The 22,292-nt window shown below is 48.4% G+C and overlaps 1 protein-coding gene across 1 annotated transcript; it reads right to left on the bottom strand.

The window, feature by feature from the left end:
* Nucleotides 1-3,264: 3,264 nt before the first annotated feature.
* On the bottom strand, nt 3,265-21,869 carry PLA2G3 (phospholipase A2 group III). Its single transcript, XM_029571267.1, has 7 exons — nt 21,241-21,869; nt 17,259-17,391; nt 14,487-14,621; nt 7,132-7,814; nt 5,923-6,052; nt 4,974-5,105; nt 3,265-4,179 (listed from the first exon to the last, which is right to left on the bottom strand). Exons 1-7 carry the CDS (start codon nt 21,737-21,739, stop codon nt 3,972-3,974), a joined length of 1,920 nt encoding a protein of 639 aa, XP_029427127.1. The 5' UTR covers nt 21,740-21,869; the 3' UTR covers nt 3,265-3,971.
* Between the last annotated feature and the right edge of the window lie 423 nt (nt 21,870-22,292).

The raw sequence follows: 22,292 nt of genomic DNA, 5'->3' as shown, positions 1-22,292 counted from the left end.
GGAAGAAGGGGGGGGGCGGGGCCTTGAGCCTGGGGCCTACGCTGAATTGCTTTTAGGCTGCTGCTGCCACTGCTTAAATTTGAGACACCTCCTTTTTAGGGAAGTGGCTGGGCCTGGGAGTTGCCGCCTCCTCCCTGCCACCAGTATCTCAGAGATACTGGTGGCAGGGAGGAGGGAAATCTGGCCCAGCTCAGTACTACAACCCTGCGCATACCATCACAACACCACAGTAAACTTTGTGCTATGTCAGCCCCCTCGTGCTAGGGATGCTCTGTAAATATTTCATTCTCTGGATCTGCTGTTTCACTGGATCATTGTTTCTAAGTAAAAGACTGGGAACACAGACCCGTGTCAAATTGGTTTTCATTTACTATTCCCTTGATCTTTGCTTCAGTAGGGCCTAAAAGCTGTGGACCGAATTTTAAAAGTATTGCTCATGCTAAAAAGCCCATATTTGTATGTGGACTGCGTGTGAGTAATGCATATTTTAAAAAGCTGGAAGTTATGAACGTATATAGGTGCATGAGTAACAAAAAAGGGGTGGAGCAGGGGGTGGGGCCTGGGTGTTCAGGGGTGGGGCCAGCAGTTGCACACACAATTCTGCATTTTAAAACCTGAGGCTGCAATGCATGCTGCTTTGTCAGCTGCGTAACTTTACTGCTGCTCCTGATGTCTGCAGATCTTGCAGTTTTGGGCTTACACTACAGCAGGGGTGGCCAATTCTGATCCTTGAGAGCCATGAACAGGCCAGGTTTTCAGGATATCCACAACGAATTTGCATGAGATAGATTTTCATACAGTGGAGGCAGTGCAAATCTCTCTCATGCATATTCATTGTGGATATCCTGAGGGCTGGAGTTGGCCGTCCCTGCACTACAGGGTGAAGGGTTTGGGTCAGCTGGGGAGAGTGCAAAATGAAGAACCAGAGGGGTCTGGATGCCCTCGGGATAGACTGGGCAAACTGGTGGACCAATTGGGAAAACTGGCTTCTTATCCAGATACCGAGGGCTGTAATGAGACTGAGGCAATAAGGTGCACTCAGCAGCACTCAGTTTTATGCACTTTTGTTTGTGCGCACATGTTACTCCTGATGCAGCAAGGAGTTTTGTGCACAAAAATTGTGGGTGGAAAACCATACATAGTGCCCTCACTTGGAAATCCCATGCAAATGAAGGCACTAACGATTACCCCTGCATACAGAGAGATGTGCTGGTTTAACTCTTGTTGCCGTAGCTTAGGAATTTTGCTCCCGGTCAGAGATGGAGTAACGTTGCCAGCACTGGGACCTGTAATTGGGATTTATATGCAGAAAACGAGCTTTGCACACACAAAAATTGTAGCTGTGCTGAAAGCATTTTTGTGCACATAAATCACATTTCACGAATACAAATCATGTTACATGTACAGAAAAGTCTTTTATGTGTACAAAACATGAGTTTTGTGTGTATAAATCACATCTGACAGGCTCCTCTGATTTTAAAATGTGCATTCAGCCTGTGCTAAGGGCGCATTTCAGCTAGGGTTTGTGTGCACATTTTCCGGTCAGCGCACTTTTTAAACCCCTGCTTTATTAGCATACCATTAGTTTACTGCAGCAGGAGTTAATAACAATTTTAACCTGTGTGCTGAATTTCAGTGCAGTTTTCGTCAATTGTTATTGCATTGATTCCATAGTAAACAGCAAATTGCAAAGAAATAGGCAGTGCTGTTCGTGTTTTATACGGTGCTGGCTCAAGCCAGAGGTCATATCCCTCACATGTCACATCAGCATTACTCTGCCCTCAGCCCATGCACCTTTTAGCCATACTCTATTTCAAGCTGGTTATATTGCTTGTAAGACACTCTAGCCACTACAGACTCTCTATGTTTATTCCATTCCCTGCTGGGAAGCCCTTTCCTACGCCTGCTTCCTGGTCTCGCTGGTAAAAGTGATCATGTGCTATGGCTGTAGCCACACTGGGCCAGTGCTCATGCCCCGTTGAAGAGCAGATTTGTGTGAGAATAGACTGAGCTGGCCCATCTGATTAGCCAATTCCTTCTCCAAACAGACAAATTATACCTGGCCCGTGTGCCAAGTTCAAAAGGAGCCCACTGTGTTAAAGTGAAATTAGTATCTGCTATGATCTATTTATTTGCTGTGCATTTTTACCTTGGCTTTCAGTGGATTAGGGCATCCTGCGGTGGCTTCTATTGATTCTTTTCCAGTCTTGGTTAGATTTACTGCTTGAGTACCAGAAAGGGGAGGGGAAGTACCCCTCCAGGGATATGCTACGATGACAGGAGCACCTCATACTATGTCCAGCAACCCTTGACATTCAACCTCCAGGACAGCATCCCATCACGCCTACCCCTTTAAAAGCAGAAGGTTAGGGCGGCAGCAGTTCTATTGTCCAATGCTCTGAATGGCGCCAGCCTGCAAACCCCTGTGCCTTTCAAGCAGTGGGCCTGCTGGCAGAGCTGCGTTTGTCCCTCATTACGGGGTACCCCTCTCTCACCAGGCCTGTCTACATGCAGGGAGTATTTTACAGCTGCACCAGACACACAGAGGATTAGAAGCAAGCTCGGTTAGAAAGCCAGATTTGAAACTATCCCCTTTTGAGGTAAACCTTGTAATAGTGCAAAACGAAGAGTTGTGAGCCAGTGTTGTAGTGGAAGCAGAGAGTAACCAGATGGTGAAATTCAGGGACAATTAGCCTCACCTTCTTTTGAGGGAACCATCCACTGTTCCACTATTATCCCTAGAGGTCTCTCCCTGCTATGTGACCAACATTTACTTCTAATGAATGGCACACATTGTGTGCAAACCCCCAAAGCTTGGAAAGCCTTCCTGACCCTCAGCTTTTCACCTGAAGGAGGTTTGTTATTCTGAGAATAAACAAACTCCTCTACATTTTACTTTACAGGCCAACTACTGCATGGATGGACGGACGGACACTGGATGAGGGGAGGGCCATTCTTACATCGCCACCATTTCACTTGTCTAATCCTTCCCCCAAGCAATGCCTATCAAAAAATGAAAAATGGATTATTCAGACAGAGAAGAGGAGGAAGGGAGAGGAAAGTGATAAACGCAGGGGGTGGGGAGATAAGAAAACAGGCTGAAATCAAGAGCAGAGCAGGTAGAGGAAGTGGTCTGCTCTACAAGTCCTTGACCCAGTCAGCCTCAAGTCTCTGATCTGGTGCTCCTAATCCTTTATCCAGTCCCTGCTCACACCTCCCTCCAACATCTCAGCTGAATCAATAAATCACACCTCAAAAAGGCAGCTTTTTCCAAGCTTTCTGTTGAAGGTTTTATTTACTTTTTACAGAAAAGTATTCTTTGTAAAAAATATTCATCCAATTATTATAACCATAAGAAAAAAAAAACATTAAATATTTTATCTGGTTAGTCCTTCAATAAGTTAATTCTCCAACATTCACTTCACTGAAAACAAATGACAAAAATGAGAGAGAGGGCCCTCCAGTGTGCAGGAAAGGACCCTCTGCCCAGCATCGCTGGCCTGGGTATCCTCTGCAATAGAGGACATAGCACCTTCAGAGGCGGAAGAGACCATCTGACCTCAAGCGAGGGTGAAATTCAAGAGGCCCTCCTTGGTGTGCGTTCATCCGAGGCTTCTGGACCAGCTTCTCCTAGGCCCTTCAGATGATGCCCCAGCGCAGACGGCTTTCTGCTGGTACCAGCACAGCTGATCCCATCACAGCTGCCTTGTGGTTCTGCTACCCACTACAGTAACTACAGTGAAAGACAGCCATGTGAGTACAGGCTCACATCTGTGTCATGTCATGGACAACATGGTCGCACCCTGGACACACCTTGACATATTTAAAACGTGTGCATCGATGCACATACAAACATGTTCACATGTCCCCTCATATAAGAAATACATACAAACCACATCGGCACCGACATGTACATGAACAGTGTGTGCACATACGCATGGCTGTATGCCAAACTCCTTGGCCTTCTACTTTCAATGTGGTGGTGTTTGTGGGTCCTCCTGCTGCCCTACGGATGCTCCGAGTCTCTGTAAACACGTATCGTAAAGTTTCAGGGGTGCCTGGTCTTGCCGCTTCACTTTTCCGGGAGCTCGGGGGAGGGCCCTGTCCTTCTGCAACAGCTTCATGGCACGCTGCAAGTGTCGAGCTTCGGAGAGAACAGCTGTGGGAAGGCTGGTACAGCTGCAAAAAGGAAGAGAGGTTGCTCAGAGACAGCTATGGTGCCTCACTCCAGCGCTGCCCACCCTCCTTGTGACAGGAACTCAATAATTACTTTACTAGATTTGGATATGCAGCCACCTCTAGAGCAGAGATATCATCAGACAGAAGGAAAAAGGATAATGCATATAGGGGGCACATTTCAAAGAGATTTCCATTGGCTAAACGGGTGTTTGCCTGTGAAAAAAACAAAACTCTAAGGACCCAACACACACACACACGCACGCAGGGGAAAAAAGGGAGTGCCGGAGGGGATTAAATTTAGAAATTGCTGTGTGTTCTTTACCATATGTACTTTGCACCTGCTAATATGTGGGGTAAAAAGCCCTGTGAAACCAGCCTGCTCTGCGATCTTCAAGAGGAAAATCCCTGGGGAGCTTCCCTATAAAATCATCTTGCAGGGCTGTGGGTACAAAATTCCCCTTGAGGTCAGCAAATTACTCCCCCAGAGGTTAAGGGACCTGATAAGGGATGAAAGTTACAAGTGACCTAGTGTGTGTGCAAGTGTGTGAGGATAGCCTCCCTGGCCAGGGGATTTTCCCAGCTTCTCCTCTCTAGTTCATTCTGCTTCTTCTCAGCATCTACATTCTCCTCCTCTCTGGCTTTCTTGGCATTTCCTCTCCTTTCTATCCACTCTTCCCTGGTCACATCCCTCCTCCTCTCTGGATTCTTCCCTCTATCCTATCTCAGTCAGTTTGAGGGAATGCAGTGAAAGCCGATTTTGCTGGGTTGCATCCACAGTTCTCTTATCCACCTACTTCGTCTCAGTCTCCTGCTCTTTCTTGCATGCAACCAGAGGCTCAAGCACGAAGCAGGACGGGGACACAAAGTCGGACAGAACCTCCTCCACCTCATTGGGTCCCTTCTGCCTCCGCAGGAACCTCGCCAGCCTGTCCAGGGGGAACAACAGAAGCAAACCTTTTTCAATGGAAAGGAAATTGTGAAACTCCAAGGGGACAGACTCAGAAACAAATGTCACGGAAAGGGTGATGGATGCTTGGAATGTTCTTCTAGCGGAGGTGCTGGAGACAAAAACGGTAACAGAATTCAAAACACAGTAGACGGTAATGAAGCACTGGGTTACCTACATCACGTGGTAGCTCAGCCCTAACAGCAGTGGTAGGACTGCTTTGTGCTTCCAGGAATGCACTGGGATAATCTATGCAAAGCAGCAGTTATAACCCTAAACAGGGTTGGGCAGACTGAATGGACCATATTGATCTTTATCTGCAGTCATTTACTATATTACTATGCAAACAGTCACATAGGCAGATCCACTCTCTGCAAGCCACATTAGATAGGAAGGTAGAGCAAGTGTCAGTGGAAAAGGATGGACAAAGACCAGCCAGGGATTTAAAAGTGATTTACAATTATAAGGTCTTAAAAATCAGATACTGAACTAGCACTAAATCCAAAAGTGCTAACATCTGGCTAGCCTGAGGTATGTGGCAAGAAAGCAATATAGCGAGGTCCTGACATTTCTAAGGCTTTGCAATTCTCTGCTCTGCCATCCTTCCAGCACTCTTTTCTTTATGAAGGCCAATCTGCAGTTCCTCTTAGGGAAGTCTGAGCAAAGGCCAGCGTGGGGCACAGGTTAGTGCAGAATATTCATTTGGGCACTGGTGAGCGTGTTAGGGAAGTCTGAGATACCGGATTGTGATTGGACTGAGGCCTGGGGGTGCTCAGGGTCTTGGTGGTCTCTCTCACCTCCTGGTGCAGTTGCAGTGGAAGAGGGTTTTGCGATCCAGATTACGGACTTGAAACTTCATCTCATTCGGTGCAATTTTATATTCACACTGATCAAGTCGCCGGTAACATCCGCAGCTCTTGGAGATATCTAGAGAGAATGGGAATGAGATTGATAAAGATAATGAGAGAGAGAGAGACTGAGCAAACACCCACCAGAAGAGAGGGACTACTTCATAGGCCAAATCAGACTAGGTGGATTTCAGCCTGGGACAAGTTTGTTTAAATCTGCAAATTTACTTAAACTCTGCAGCAAATTTTAAGCGGATTTCCCATAGACTTTGCCACAAATTACCCCGTTTCAAAAGGAAAGAAAGTTTGCAAATCAATTTGAACCATTCAAATCAGTCTGAACTGCCTCTAGAAATGCTGCCCGGTCCCTCGCCAGGAGCCACACGAGACAGACGCATAAAGAGAACACGTGAAAAGGTTTTCCAAACCTGTCCTGGTCACCTCCTAGCAAAGCGAGTCAGGTTTACAGGATATCCACTATGAATATGCATGCAATAAATTTGCATACACTGGCTCTCCTTGAAAACCTGTGGATAGGTTTGGGAAACCCTGCTTTATGCACACACATACACGAATATAACTAAATTACTAAGCTAATCAGAGAAAGTTCTTCTTCACTCAACGCACAATTAAACTCTGGAATTTGTTGCCAGAGGATGTGGTTAGTGCAGTTAGTGTAGCTGTGTTTAAAAAAGGATTGGATAAGTTCTTGGAGGAGAAGTCCATTACCTGCTATTAATTAAGTTGACTTAGAAAATAGCCACTGCTATTACTAGCAACAGTTACATGGGATAGACTTAGTTTTTGGGTACTTGCCAGGTTCTTATGGCCTGGATTGGCCTCTGTTGGAAACAGGATGCTGGGCTTGATGGACCCTTGGTTTGACCCAGCATGGCGTGCTCTTATGTTCTTACATAGATAAAGAAAGAAGATCCCCACAACAAGAAGCAGCCCAGAAGAAACATGTTCTTACAGATGTTCAGTGTTATAAACAAAGCCCTGGGGCACCACACTGTACATGCCATTTATTGCAGAGCCCATACAGTGCAACCTTATATGCCATCCTGGAGTGCACACATGCCACTCAGCACACACAATTAAATCATGCCAGAGCACCGTGCCTTTCACAGCTGCTCCCTTTGAGCCCTTGATACTTACAGCGCTGGCTGATCTTGTCCTTGTGAATATGGCGACTGGGAGCAGACGAGTGATGCGAGATGTTACCGACAGACTCATCTCTCACATTTGCCGAGGCTTTGCTCTCAGAGGGTGGAGACTTCACTGGAAGCTGAGAGAACCCCTCTTTCATGCCTGTGCGATTCAAACCCGGCACCTCAGAGTCTTGCTGGCCCAGTTTGCCAGCATTAATGCTGCTTCCATTGCTCCAAACTTCCTGGTTCTCCGTGGGTGCATACGTCTGCGGCTTCTTGCCATGAGGTGCCTCCAGTTCATCCAAATGGTTGGAAAAAATGTGGGGCTGTGGGGACTCGGGTGCCGGAGGTAGCGAGACAGCCTTGGTGGCAGGCAGATCTTGTACCAGCTTAGGCTCCTCATCCACACTCCTACCCATCTCCTGCAGTAAATGCTTCCTGTTCTTCTTCTGCTTTCTCCTCTCCTTCCTGTCTGGCCTTGGTGCCCTCTCTCCCAAGTCAGGAGAGGATGCCCCCTCACGCTCCACACCCAGGGACGTGAGGGCAGTGCTGCTCCCCGCAGCAGGAGCATCTGGATCAGTTCTGTTGGGTCGGTATCGCTCATCCAACTTATCAGAAAAGGGATGGGTGTAGTTGTAGTTACCTTGCTTCTTGATTTCGGCAAAAGGGACAGGGCCATATTTTTTGCACCTGTGGGTGAGAAGTGCAGAATGGATCAAAAGGTCAAAAAAATAAATGTCATTTTTCATTTCAATAAAATGTCCATTTCCCATGATTCCCTGCGAAAAAAAGGTAACCGAGATCCAAATAGTCCCTGTCTAGGGTGCCTTACACATTTCATTTAGCTACTGACTGCTTTCAAGAAAGCACTTTACAAATTAATTACAGCAATGCGAGTGGGAAGGTAAGCAACAAGGTGGCATGGATGGAGGAAAGACAGAAAACAGAGTCAGAAAGAAAAAAAAAGAAAGAGAGCAAGGAAAACAAACCAACTAAGTAACCCGGTGTAAACGTATTGAAAAGAGACAAAGTTTGAGCTGCTTTTTAAAATTAAGGAGACAGGACCTGATCTGGGGCAGAGTTCAAAAGAAGAGGAGCTAGGAGGCAGGATAGCATAGCAGAGTCTGCGTAAGTGAAGGAAAGACAATACAGAATGAGGAGAGCGATAAAAGGAGGAAAACAAGGGAGCAGAAGGCCAGAGAAGGCAAAGGTAAGGACCTTGAATTCAGCGTCAGAAGGAGCAGAAAGCCAGTGGAGCCTGAGACAGGAGGTGCAGCGAGAGTGCCTGAAGATAAGGCATTCAGGGGCAGCTTGAATCTGCAGGAGGAGGAGGGATCAGAGGACGGCAGAATAGCGTGAAATGAGTTTGGGGGCAGAAAGCAGAGGGCCTTTGGTAGAGGAGTACGAAAGGATGCTATGCATTTTATCAGTGATTTTAAGGTAATGCAGGGAGGTTTTAACAACCTGAGTGGAAGAGACATTTACCAGAAGCATTAGAATCATCTTGGTGAACCGGGGATGCTGCATTCACATCCCCACGGAGGAAGCACTCATCATCATTTTGCAATGGCTTCCCTTTACCTCGCCCTAGATCCTCTGTTTTGGGGGGGTTTCTCTGCAGCTTTTTAGCAGGTCGATACAGTAAGGCCGCGTTAGAAAGAGTGCGGCAGTGCCGGGCGCACCCTCGTTTGCTGCACGCACAGTTTTGTTCACATACTGCTCAATACTCTATTTAAATTGCTTGCAAATGCAAGCCGCGTCTGCGAAGCATTAGGCGAAGCGTTAGGCCCGCGCAACCCATTTTACTGTATAGGCGCTTAATACAGCGCCTATACAGTATCCTGGGTGCGCTGGTACCTGTCATTTCAAATGTCATTTGAAATGACAGGTACCAGGAAGTGGATCCCAACTTTAACCCATGAAAACCGAAAAACCGAAAATCCCCTCCTCCCGAAGCGGCTCGACATGTGCCAACTTACCTTTTGCTGCTTTTCAGCCCCTTCCCTTCTCTGCCGCCCTCCGGAGGGGGCAGCCGGCGGCGAAAACGTCTCGCAGCGGTCCCCCCCGCGCCAATTCATTGAGGACGTTTTCCATAGGCACAGAATGGGAGAGTGTCCTGTTTGGCTAAGGCTGCTGGTTTTTAATTATTCCACTGGTCCCAGTCTTAGCTTTACATACCCCGAGAAACCTAGGCACGCTCAAGCTAAGGTGATCAGACAGTTCCTGCTTTGCTCGGAGATATTCAAATCAAAAGTCACGGTGCGAGCGAAGCGAAGCGTACTTTCATTGGCCTGAGTGCCCGTCAATTTGAGCGCTCAGGCCAATGAAAGCACATAGACGGGCGCGCGTCCAGAATGCAATGGTAATGGATTGTAGGAAAGCAGGAATGAATCAGGCTGTAAAGGCCTGCTTGGGGCAAGTGCAAAAGCATTTCACATTTTAACTGGGATTCAAAGTCCTAGTTTTTTATTGGTACCACAAACTGTTTATTTGTACCTCCCCCTCCTATCTACCTTAACCCTTCAGCATGCTCAGGCCTCCCGATGCCCTGTGCTCACCGTTATTACATAAATACTACGAGGAGGAGACAGGAGCAGCCAGTTAGGCCCTCTGTATCGCTCCATGGTGAGACCGCACCTTGAATACTGTGTACAATTCTGGTCGCCGCATCTCAAAAAAGATATAAATTGCGATGGAGAAGGTACAGGGAAGGGCAACCAAAATGATAAAGGGGATGGAACTGCTCCCCTATGAGGAAAGGCTAAAGAGGTTAGGACTTTTCAGCTTGGAGAAGAGACGGCTGAGGGGGGATATGATAGAGGTGTTTAAAATCATGAGAGGTCTAGAACGGGTAGATGTGAATCGGTTATTTACTCTTTCAGATAGTAGAAAGACTAGGGGGCACTCCATGAAGTTAGCATGGGGCACATTTAAAACTAATCAGAGAAAGTTCTTCTTTACTGAACGCACAATTAAACTCTGGAATTTGTTGCCAGAGGATGTGGTTCATGCAGTTAGTATAGCTGTGTTTAAAAAAAGGATTGGATAAGTTCTTGGAGGAGAAGTCCATTACCTGCTATTAAGTTCACTTAGAGAATAGCCACTGCCATTAGCAATGGAATAGACTTAGTTTTTGGGTACTTGCCAGGTTCCTATGGCCTGGATTGGCCTCTGTTGGAAACAGGATGCTGGGCTTGATGGACCCTTGGTCTGACCCAGTATGGCATTTTCTTATGTTCTTAAGTTATGTTACACTATAATCTTCCACCTGAGCCTTTAGCCAACTTGTGCTTGGATACCAGGTTCAAAGCAGGGAGCCGGAGCCTCTGTTCCCTGCTTCACTGCATTCCAACAGCGAATCACAGCTCACACTTCAGTAGCAGAGATTCCTATTTCCATATGATTACCCCTAGCTCATATTACCTCCCTTCTAACACCCCAAGCCAGAAAACAGGGTGCAACCTGGATGTGCGGGCAGGTAAGAAATGTGAGTAGAGCAGCTTGTGAGAGGTCAGAGTAAGCCTCCAGGATGAATAAGGCAATCGATTTTATGAGAGTAACATATTCAGCAGGATTATGTTTCAGGTCTTTGCCTGCCTTCATCTACTTACTATGAGCAGGAAAGAGAGAGAGAGAGGTGTTTGTTTTAAAATGGCTTTGACATAAATTACTAATATTTCAGTACTTAATACAATGATATGCACGTTTCCAGGAAACGTCATTCTGCAGGCACACGGCCCCCAACCTGTCCTGCAGCTGGAGCCTCATTTCCCCCAGATACAGCTCAGGGCCAGCGGATTACATTTTCGGCACCCGGCGTAGTCACATATAATACCGCCCAGCAGTCACAGCTTCAAACACGAGAAAAGCCTCTTCTCGGACTCGAGTCACGAAAATCAGCCAGGAAGAGCAGCTCCCTCACCGTCCTCGCAACCCTGCCAGCAAGTGAAAGCTTTCCCGAGAAAGTTTTGGCCAAGAAGCAAGCGTTGCTTGAACCTGAAACGTGAGCAGCCGGCGGTGGCGGCGGCGGCGGCCACGCCACCCCCTTCCAGGGGCGGGACCCCCGCGTCAGAGCCCGCCCCGCCCCCTTGAGCTCGCCCCGCCCCCTTGAGGTTACTTGCGTTCAGAGCTGCAGCCTCGTGCGAGAGGCGGCAGTGCCCCGGGCGGCGGCTCCTGAGGTGCAGGGCTGCTGATTGGAGCTGCGGGCTCAGGAGATCCTTCAGGGTTTCCGTCATTGCACTCAAGAAATTCCTAAGCCCGAGCTAGCGCAATCCCCTCCCTCTCCGATGCTGAATGGGAGAGCGTCATTGTCTCCCTGGTTTACATAATCTCTCTCTATTTTATTTATATATTCTGCTTTTTGCACTTTAGGCATTTCCCTATCCCCAGAAGCTCACAATCTAAGCTTGTACCGGAGGCAATGGAGAGTAAAGTGACTTGCCCAAGGTCACAAGGAGCAACAGTGGGACTCGAACCCTGGTTTCCTGGTTCATAGCCCACGGCTCTAACCACTAGAGAGATACCTTGTGTGTCCCTCTCATCTGTGAATGTGTCTCCCACCTGTGTGGATTCAGATTTTCTCTCTCAGTCACAGGTAATATCAGCCTGCAAAAAACAGCTGCTCATGACTGAGTGCCCGCTTTCCTAACGTGTGCCCATCCACCTCTCCCGGGTGCCCCGATAATGAACTGCGGTGTTAAAAAGGAGGAGAAGTGGCTGTGCGCAGCTGGGCGCAGCCACGGGTTAGGACAATGAACACGCGTAAATCAGCATCTGTTTTCCTAACCTGACTGCCCGCAAGACTTTTTTTTTTTATTTATTGTTACTGCTTTCTGTGGTTCCTCTGACTTAAAATCACGATGATATTAAGTCAGAGGAACCACAAAAAGCAGTAATTTATGTGGTTCCTCCGTGGGAACCACAGAAAATGTGGGCTGGCATTCATTTTTGAGGGTTAAAATGTGCAGACTGGGGGCACGGTTATTTTTTTGCATCAGAGGTAAGAGGTAATAGCCTCATCAACGTGGCATTTACATGTGATGAGTGGTTTGAACTTGCATTTTGGCTGCACTGACCCCCTTATTGCATCAGGGGTTATGGACACACGCCCAACCCCGGGTTAACCTGTGCACTAGCCTGAGCGTACGATATTGCATCGGCCCGTGTGTCCATTGCCGTCTCTTGCTGCAGGGGGGGGGGGGGGGGTGCTACATATTTCTTTTTCTCTAGTTCTTCCAGTGTCTGCTCAGTTTGACTGATTCTGGCGTTGGTAAAACTTTGTTCCCTGCCCTGTGATGTCAACCAGCTGAGATTTATATATAAAAACTCCAGGTGTCCACTCCATGCTCCTCTCAGTGCATGCATTCATATCTGCTACTTACTATCCCCACCAGTGCCATTCCACAGCTAGGTGATAACCTCCAGGATAGGGTGGGAATACTCATTCTCCCCACCAAAACCACACCATTTCCTTGTAATGCTCGCTCTCCTCACCAGTGCTATCCCACACCTTTGCATCACTCACCCTCCCCACCAGTGCACCTCCACGCCCTTGTATTACTCATGAATACCACTCCACTTCTTTGATTAACCCACCCTCCCCTTGCATGCCCTTGTATTACTCACCCTTCCCATCAATGCCATTCCATCTTCTTGTAATACTCACCTCCCCACCAGTGCACCTCCACGCCCTTACATTCTACTCCTTCTCCACCTATGCCACTTGAATTAATCCCCTCCACATCCTTGTATTACCAGTGACCAACCCTCCAGTGTCATTCCACCTCTTTGTAATCTTCACTCTCTCCATCACTGCCACTCCACCTCCTTGTGACACTCACCTTCCCCATCAGTGCCACTCCACCTGCTTGTAATACTCACCCTCCCCATCACTGCCACTCCACCTCCTTGTGACACTCACCCTCCCCATCAGTGCCACTCCACCTCCTTGTGACACTCACCTTCCCCATCAGTGCCACTCCACCTCCTTGTGACACTCACCCTCCCCATCAGTGCCACTCCACCTCCTTGTGATACTCACCCTCCCCACCAGTGCCATTCCAGCAACTTGTAATACTCACCCTCCCTACGAGTGCCACTCCACCTCCTTGTAATACTCACCCTCCCCACCAGTGCCACTCTACCTCCTTGTAATACTCACCCTCCCCACCAGTGCCACTCTACCTCCTTGTAATACTCACCCTCCCCACCAGTACCACTCCACCTCCTTGTGACACTCACCTTCCCCATCACTGCCACTCCACCTCCTTGTGACACTCACCCTCCCCATCAGTGCCACTCCACCTCCTTGTGACACTCACCTTCCCCATCAGTGCCACTCCACCTCCTTGTGACACTCACCCTCCCCATCAGTGCCACTCCACCTCCTTGTAATACTCACCCTCCCCATCAGTGCCACTCCACCTCCTTGTGATACTCACCCTCCCCACCAGTGCCATTCCAGCAACTTGTAATACTCACCCTCCCTACGAGTGCCACTCCACCTCCTTGTAATACTCACCCTCCCCACCAGTGCCACTCTACCTCCTTGTAATACTCACCCTCCCCACCAGTACCACTCCACCTCCTTGTGACACTCACCTTCCCCATCAGTGCCACTCCACCTCCTTGTAATACTCACCCTCCCCACCAGTACCACTCCACCTCCTTGTAATACTCCCTCTCCGCACCAGTGCCACTCCACCTCCTTGTAATACTCACCCTCCCCACCAGTGCCACTCTACCTCCTTGTAATACTCACCCTCCCCACCAGTACCACTCCACCTCCTTGTGACACTCACCCTCCCCATCAGTGCCACTCCACCTGCTTGTAATACTCACCCTCCCCACGAGTGCCACTCCACCTCCTTGTAATACTCACCCTTCCCTCCAGTGCCACTCCACCTGCTTGTAATACTCACCCTCCCCACGAGTGCCACTCCACCTCCTTGTAATACTCACCCTTCCCTCCAGTGCCACTCTACCCTCCTTGTAATACTCACCCTCCCCACCAGTGCCACTCTACCTCCTTGTAATACTCACCCTCCGCGCCAGTGCCACTCCACCTCCTTGTAATACTCACCCTCCCCACCAGTGCCACTCCACCTCCTTGTAACACTCACCCTCCCCACCAGTGCCTCTCCACCTCCTTTTAATACTCACCCCTCCCCACCAGTGCCACTCCACCTCCTTTTAATACTCACCCTCCCCACCAGTGCCACTCCACCTCCTTTTAATACTCACCCTCCCCACCACTGCCACTCCACCTCCTTTTAATACTCACCCTCCCCACCAGTGCCTCTCCACCTCCTTTTAATACTCACCCTCCCCACCAGTGCCACTCCACCTCCTTTTAATACTCACCCTCCCCACCACTGCCAGTCCATGCATTCTTCTTTCTCCTCCAGCACCAGACATGGCATTTCCAGCAAGTTAAAGAAAGTGATTCCCACAAAGGTAGAAATTGTATCATTCACATCATGGAGGCACTGCTTAAACCTAGGAAAATGTAAGCATTTTAGAAGCAGTTAGATTTTCCAGTGCTATCAGTAGAATTCATTCAGTAATTATAAGGGTGAAGTTTGTTCCTAGGAAAATTCTGACATCACATATTACAGATGCAGTTTCACAATCAGATTCAGCAGCATCACTGGGGCCAAGGAAGCATTACTGCCTCCAAAGAACTTCTATAGCACAGCAGCAGGCTCTTAAATTTAAAAACAAAAATAAAAATTTTGGATGTGAATTTTTAAAAAGGCACTGCTCAATCTTTCCACAAAGCTTTTGCAATATAACTTAGTTCTGTCTCAACTACAACATTATTCTCTGCTTTGACAGTGGTGGGAGTAGGGGGTGGTGGAAGAGGAATTGGATTCAGACCCCAACCAAGCCTGGCCTGGGGCACTGATTCGCAGACATAAGTGAGGCACTGATTCGCAGACATAAGTGACAAATTACAGGACTGCTTCCAAGGCCAAATCAATAATCAAAACTCATCAGCATCGTCTGAATTTTCAAGAAGGCTGATAGTAACTGCACGGAATGGCAGTTACTATCCTTAACAGAAACATGGGGTAACCTGCACGGAGTGGAAGTTACTACCTTGGGAAGCTTGCTGGGCAGACTGGATGGACCATTTGGTCCTTTTCTGCCATCATTACTATGTTACCTGCTGCAGTCTTGACATTTTGGTACCATGAAGAGGGGAGAGTGTTGTATCTACTCTTGATGTCTCTCTCATACATCTCAGATAATTAATTTGAACCCCCGTTTCAATACTCAGCCATGCTACTTTAAACTACAAGTTTTAAAAAGGTTAAGACCCCTCCTCCATTTCCAAGATTTTAGGTCAGTCCTACAAACAATCATTTTCTCAAAAATCGATTATTGTAATGCACTTCTACATGGCCTTCCAGACAACTCTCTAAAACCGCTACAGATGCTACAAAACGCAACAGCAAGGATTCTTACAAAGTCCAAGAAAAGGGACCATATTACACCCATCCTAAAGAACCTCCACTGGCTCCCAATCAAATTTAGAATCCTTTTCAAAGTATCATCAATCATCCACAAAGCCACTCACAACATCACTCCGCTGGATCTTACGATTCCACTGCAACCTCATGCCTCCTCCCGTCCGTTGAGATTAGCTCAGAGAGGCACTCTGCAGGCTCCCCCCATCAAAACGACACTAAGGAAAAGAGCTCTTTCCACCGCCGGTCCCAAACAATGGAATTCGCTCCCATCAGACCTCAGGCTGGAACAATGCCCAATCACTTTCAAGAAAAGACTCAAGACTTGGTTATTCATCCAAGCCTTCTCTTAGCACTATTCTGCCTCCACAGCTTCCATGGACAGACCCCAACTTTAGCAATCCTCTAAGTTGCCTGTCTCGTGTATAACACAGCAGCAGCAGCCCTGTTCCCTCTTCCTCACCCTGCAATCAGTGAGCTTCTCCCCAGTTGGCTTGAGGCCCCTCAAGTCCAGGCCCATCTATTTAGCTCTCTTTGTTTCCCCCAAGTTATTTATCCAAGTTTTTCTCCCTGTTTATTGTAAGACAATCTTATGTCATTGTTCGTTTGTTGTTAGAATGTAAACCGAAGCGATTAGTAACTCTGTTACCCGAGCATCGGTATATAAAAGTGATAAATAAATAAATAAAATCTCCTGGCCTAACCAGTAATGTGCACTGCTATTATAGTGCTAAGATACCTGTGCAAACTTTACTCACTTGTGGTGACAGCCTCAGTACAAGGGGTAGTACAGTCAGTAGCTATAAGGATGTATGTCTATGTGTATTGTGTTTACGATATGGTGGGGGATATTGATGAGGTTCTACCACTCACCCATAAACTATTTACAATATGAGATGGTGTACCAAATTGCTCTGAGGGTGTCAGTGTGTGTTCTAGCATTTATCTGTAATCAGTCATGGAGCTGTGTGCAACAAGTACCTCTCAGTGTGAGAGAATGTGTGTGTGTGTGTGTGTATGATGTGAATATGCATGTTCTGGGACCCTCCCACCTGTAGTCATAGTCCCAATGTGAGTCGGTGTTCCCCAGGAACTCGTGGTGTACATAAGAACATAAGAAAATGCCATACTGGGTCAGACCAAGGGTCCATCAAGCCCAGCATCCTGTTTCCAACAGTGGCCAATCCAGGCCATAAGAACCTGGCAAGTACCCAAAAACTAAGTCCATTCCATGTAACCATTGCTAATGGCAGTGGCTATTCTCTAAGTGAACTTAATAGCAGGTAATGGACTTCTCCTCCAAGAACTTATCCAATCCTTTTTTAAACACAGCTATACTAACTGTGTGTGTGTGATGTGAATATGCTTGTTCTGTCACCCACCTGTCACAGTCACAATGTGAGCCAGTGTTCTCCAGGACCTCTTGGCATGTGTGTGTGATGTGAGTATGCAAGTTCTGTTATCCACCCACCTGTGCATAGTCACAATGTGAGCCGGTGTGCTCCAGGAGCTCTTGGTGTGTGTGTGTGTGTGATGTGAGTGTGCATGTTCTGTCACCCACCCACCTGTAGTCGCAGTCACAATGTGAGCCGGTGTGCTCCAGGAGCTCTTGGTGTGTGTGTGTGTGTGTGATGTGAGTGTGCATGTTCTGTCACCCACCCACCTGTAGTCGCAGTCGCAGTGGGAGATTGTGTGCAGCCGGTAGTTACGAATTCCATAGTTGAATTCCAGTGCAGTCAGCCTCTCTGCGCAGTGGTCATGCTCCCGACAGCATACATCTGCTCCTGAGAAAATTCCTGTAGAAAAAGCTGAATGTCAGTCCACAGAAAAATATACCGAGAGGACAGGAGCTAGGAAAATCAGAGTAGAAAGCTAAGGGACTCACTGCTTGGGCCAGAAAGAGAGTGAAGAGAGCAGGATAGCTGGGAGCATAGACTGAGCCAGAAGTGGGACAGTGGTGACCGAGGTGAAATAGTGTCAGCTAGGCAGTGACTCAGACCACAGCGAGGAGTTCTAGGGCTACAAAGTTTCACAACTAGAATAATGAGACAGAGGCTGCTGGCACCTTATAGACTAACACTAGTATCTTATACCAACAGGTCTGTAAAGTGCCACCTGCTACACAGCTATCCCTCTGGGACTTTGAGAGCAGACATACAAACCAAAGGTCTATTCTGTAAACCTTATTCCAGGCTTTTTGGCAATACTTTTTGGTCTGACTGGGAAGGCAGGACTGGGGTCAAAATCCAGATTTTCTTCCTACTTTAATTATAAACCATGGCCTTCAGTCCATAAGGACCTTTTATTTAGCGTTCCCATATGGCCCCCATCACCGTGACACAGCCTGAAGACTGACCTCTGCTGTACCTGGGGGTCAGTTAACACCGATTTAGGTGCAAAAAAAAGAGTTAAAAGCTATCACTGACTGACTCAGCTTGTCTCTGGTGATTTGGAGCCATCTGGTAACAGTACACTTGTTTCAAGATTGAGCTAAAGTTTTTTTTTTTCCCAGCTGCCTCAGGCTGCAGCTCAGCCTTTGCCTTATTGAGGATATGATCTAGTGGTGACAGCACTGAGCTACAAGCCAGGAACATTCCCAGGAGACGCATAACACAACTCCCTGTGCCGCTGCCACTGACTCCCTGGGTGACCCTGCGCAGTCACTCTGTTTCCCTGGGTTTACCCAATGGTCAGTAAGTAACAATTAAAATCAATACATCCTTTCTTATAATCCAGGAAACAGAAATATGTGGTGACCCCATCCACCCCAGACGGGGATGCATATGGTATTTTAAAATAGGATAAATTGTAAATCCTGTCTAGGTGAAGGAAGCATCTCTGCTATTATCAATATTTGTCCCCAGCACAGTGGTGATTATTAAGGCAGACAGGCAGGGACACTGTAATTTAGATGAGGCCAACTTAATTTTATTTTGTGGTTTTACATTAAAGGGCATGTCGGTATTTAGGGGGTGAATCCTTAGCATAAAATAGCACAAACCCATATGAAACCAAAAACAAGGTGAATTATCTACAGAGACTAGACATGCGGCATTGTTTTACCTTTCAAAGCCCCCTGCATGCGCTACAGGCACTAAGCATTTTCCATTAGAAACATGCAGGGAAAATGGGCACTTATGATTGAGCGTCTGCTCTCCCATCGTGCGCTGATCGACCTCTCCTAGGCACCCAATTTAATATTTAAGTCAGCTGCCATGGTGAAAAGGAGGCACTAGGGGAAACTGAGTGTCTCTAGTGCCTCCTCAGCAGTGGGCGTCCAGGAGAGGTGGCTGTCAGCGGGTCAGGAAAACAGATGCTCAATTAACAAGTGCCCATTTTCCTATCCTGACCACCAGCACAATTTAAAAAAAATGTTTTTAAAGGTTCTCCTCCTTTTTGTTCCACCGACTTAATATCGCCACAATATTAAGTTGGAGGAAGTACAGAAAAGTAGTATTTTCTGCTTTTCTCTACACTTTTTGGACTGCTCAAAAATTAACATCCGCTCCAAGCATTTAATTTCTGAGGGTAAAAATATGTGCATGGGGCACACATTTTCTTTGAATCGGGGAGAATAGTAAATAGCCTCATCAACATGCATTTGCATATGATGAGTGCTATCAGCTTCGAATGGAAGTTGGACGTGTGTTTTGGATGTGCTAATCCCCTTATAGCATAAGGGGTTGTGGATGCACATCCAAAACACACGTCCAACCACTGGTTAACCAGTGCGCTTGGCTGAGTGCACTGTATTGCATTGGCATGATGATGGGGGAAAAGTACCGTTTAGTACATCTGGCCAGCTGTCACAGGAAGAGTCATTCTCCCAGTCACAGGAAAAGTCATTCTCCCAGTCACAGGAAGAGTCATTCTCCCAGTCACAGGAAGAGTCACTCTCCCAGTCACAGGAAGAGTCATTCTCCCAGTCACAGGAAGAGTCATTCTCCCAGTCACAGGAAGAATTATTTCCCAGTCACAGGAAAAGTCATTCTCCCAGTCACAGGAAGAATTATTTTCCAGTCACAGGAAGAGTTATTCTCCCAGTCACAGGAAGAGTCATTCTCCCAATCACAGGAAGAATTATTTCCTAGTCACAGGAAGAGTCATTCTCCCAGTCACAGGAAGAATTATTTCCCAGTCACAGGAAGAGTCATTCTCCCAGTACAGGAAGAATTATTTCCCAGTCATTCTCCCAGTCATTCTCCCAGTCACAGGAAGAATTATTTCCCAGTCACAGGAAGAGTCATTCTCCCAGTCACAGGAAAAGTCATTCTCCCAGTCACAGGAAGAGTCACTCTCCCAGTCACAGGAAGAGTCATTCTCCCAGTCACAGGAAAAGTCACTCTCCCAGTCACAGGAAGAGTCATTCTCCCAGTCACAGGAAGAGTCATTCTCCCAGTCACAGGAAAAGTCATTCTCCCAGTCACAGGAAGGTCATTGTCCCAGTCACAGGAAAAGTCATTCTCCCAGTCACAGGAAAAGTCATTCTCCCAGTCACAGGAAGAATTATTTTCCAGTCACAGGAAAAGTCATTCTCCCAGTCACAGGAAGAATTATTTTCCAGTCACAGGAAGAGTTATTCTCCCAGTCACAGGAAGAGTCATTCTCCCAATCACAGGAAGAATTATTTCCTAGTCACAGGAAGAGTCATTCTCCCAGTCACAGGAAGAATTATTTCCCAGTCACAGGAAGAGTCATTCTCCCAGTACAGGAAGAATTATTTCCCAGTCATTCTCCCAGTCATTCTCCCAGTCACAGGAAGAATTATTTCCCAGTCACAGGAAGAGTCATTCTCCCAGTCACAGGAAAAGTCATTCTCCCAGTCACAGGAAGAGTCATTCTCCCAGTCACAGGAAAAGTCATTCTCCCAGTCACAGGAAGAATTATTTCCCAGTCACAGGAAGAGTCACTCTCCCAGTCACAGGAAGAGTCACTCTCCCAGTCACAGGAAAAGTCATTCTCCCAGTCACAGGAAGAATTATTTTCCAGTCACAGGAAGAGTCACTCTCCCAGTCACAGGAAGAGTCATTCTCCCAGTCACAGGAAAAGTCATTCTCCCAGTCACAGGAAGAGTCACTCTCCCAGTCACAGGAAGAGTCACTCTCCCAGTCACAGGAAGAGTCATTCTCCCAGTCACAGGAAGAGTCATTCTCCCAGTCACAGGAAGAGTCACTCTCCCAGTCACAGGAAGAGTCATTCTCCCAGTCACAGGAAGAGTCACTCTCCCAGTCACAGGAAGAGTCATTCTCCCAGTCACAGGAAGAGTCACTCTCCCAGTCACAGGAAGAGTCACTCTCCCAGTCACAGGAAGAGTCACTCTCCCAGTCACAGGAAGAGTCATTCTCCCAGTCACAGGAAGAGTCACTCTCCCAGTCACAGGAAGAGTCATTCTCCCAGTCTTGTCATTCAGCTCCATAGAAGTCTAAGGTAAGACTTTTCTTAAACATCAAAAGCAGCCCCTTATAGTGAAACAGGCGGTCTGATGACTGAGTGGGTGGGCAGGGAGGAGAGGCGGGCATTGTAGGCAGCCTTTCCTGCAAGTCTTCGCAGCCTCCAGTCCCACACGTATTTCAGCAGAAGGACCGGGAGATGCTCCATAGCACGCCCGGATCTTGGGGGGGGAGCCTCCTCCCTCCCTTGCTTACCCAGATCAGTGAAGTTTCCTGCGGAGTCTCCGGCTCCACACCACAGAGTCCCCGGCATGGTCCATCCCCTCCTGGTCCTCCTGCGGGCGGCCCCCGGCGCCTCCTGCAGCTGCCGCTTTCCTCTGGCTGGAGGCTCCCTCCCTCCCGGGCCACGGCTGCAGCGGTGGCGGCTCCTCCCCAGCGTCCGCAGCAGGCTCCGCGGGGGCCCCGCCTCGCTGCGGATCCCCTCCCGGCAGGCGGACAGCGAGAAGCGCACGAGCTCCGCGTCCTCCCGGATGGCGCAGTCCCGCAGCCGCCCCTGCCCGCCCGGTGCCCAGGTGCTCTGGTAGAGGGCCAGCCCGGCGGGGCCCCGGTGCAGGAAGCTGAGGTAGCGGAGCCCCGGGGAGGATCTCAGCACGTGGCAGAAGGTCCTGCCCCGGCCAAAGACGGGCAGAGGCTGTGCGGCGCCGGCGGGGATCAGGAAGGGCAGCAGCAAGGGCAGCAGCAGCCAGCGGCTCATGATCCGGCAGACTGCAGGGGAAAGGCCGGAAGAAGCGCGCTCCCCGGGCCGGGGCTGAGCAGCAATGAATGAAAGCCCCGGCCGGCAGCGCGCGGGCTATAAGGGGACGGCGGCAGCATGAGGTGATCCCCGCGGACTAATCCGTCAGAGAGGCAGGTGGGCTCGGCCTCAGCTGCCGCCGCTCATTGGTCCGAGCCCCTCCAACCCAGCCTTGCCAGGCCACGCCCTCTTTCATCTTCAGTGCACTGCCGGCTTCGGGGGGGGGCTGACTGGTGTCGTGGGCGCCTTCTGTGCACGTCCATGCAACCTGCCTCATCTCTGTTTGGAGATCAGGCTGCGGCTTCCTTTATCTGCGTCTGTGGATGCAGCCAGAGTTTGCCCGGAGAGTTCACATCAGGATATTAATAACATGAGGACGTGGTAAAGCGCTAATGCACATTTACAGATTAAGCAAGGTCGGGTAGAGGCGGGAGCTCTTACACTTGATCCTTTTATTTCGATAAATAACTTTATTAACAGCTGGAGGGTAAGCATCTTGGGTACCTGCTGACAA

Source organism: Rhinatrema bivittatum, chromosome 11, assembly GCF_901001135.1.
Source record: "Rhinatrema bivittatum chromosome 11, aRhiBiv1.1, whole genome shotgun sequence".
NCBI lineage: Eukaryota > Metazoa > Chordata > Amphibia > Gymnophiona > Rhinatrematidae > Rhinatrema > Rhinatrema bivittatum.
This window is presented reverse-complemented; position numbering and strand designations above follow the sequence as displayed.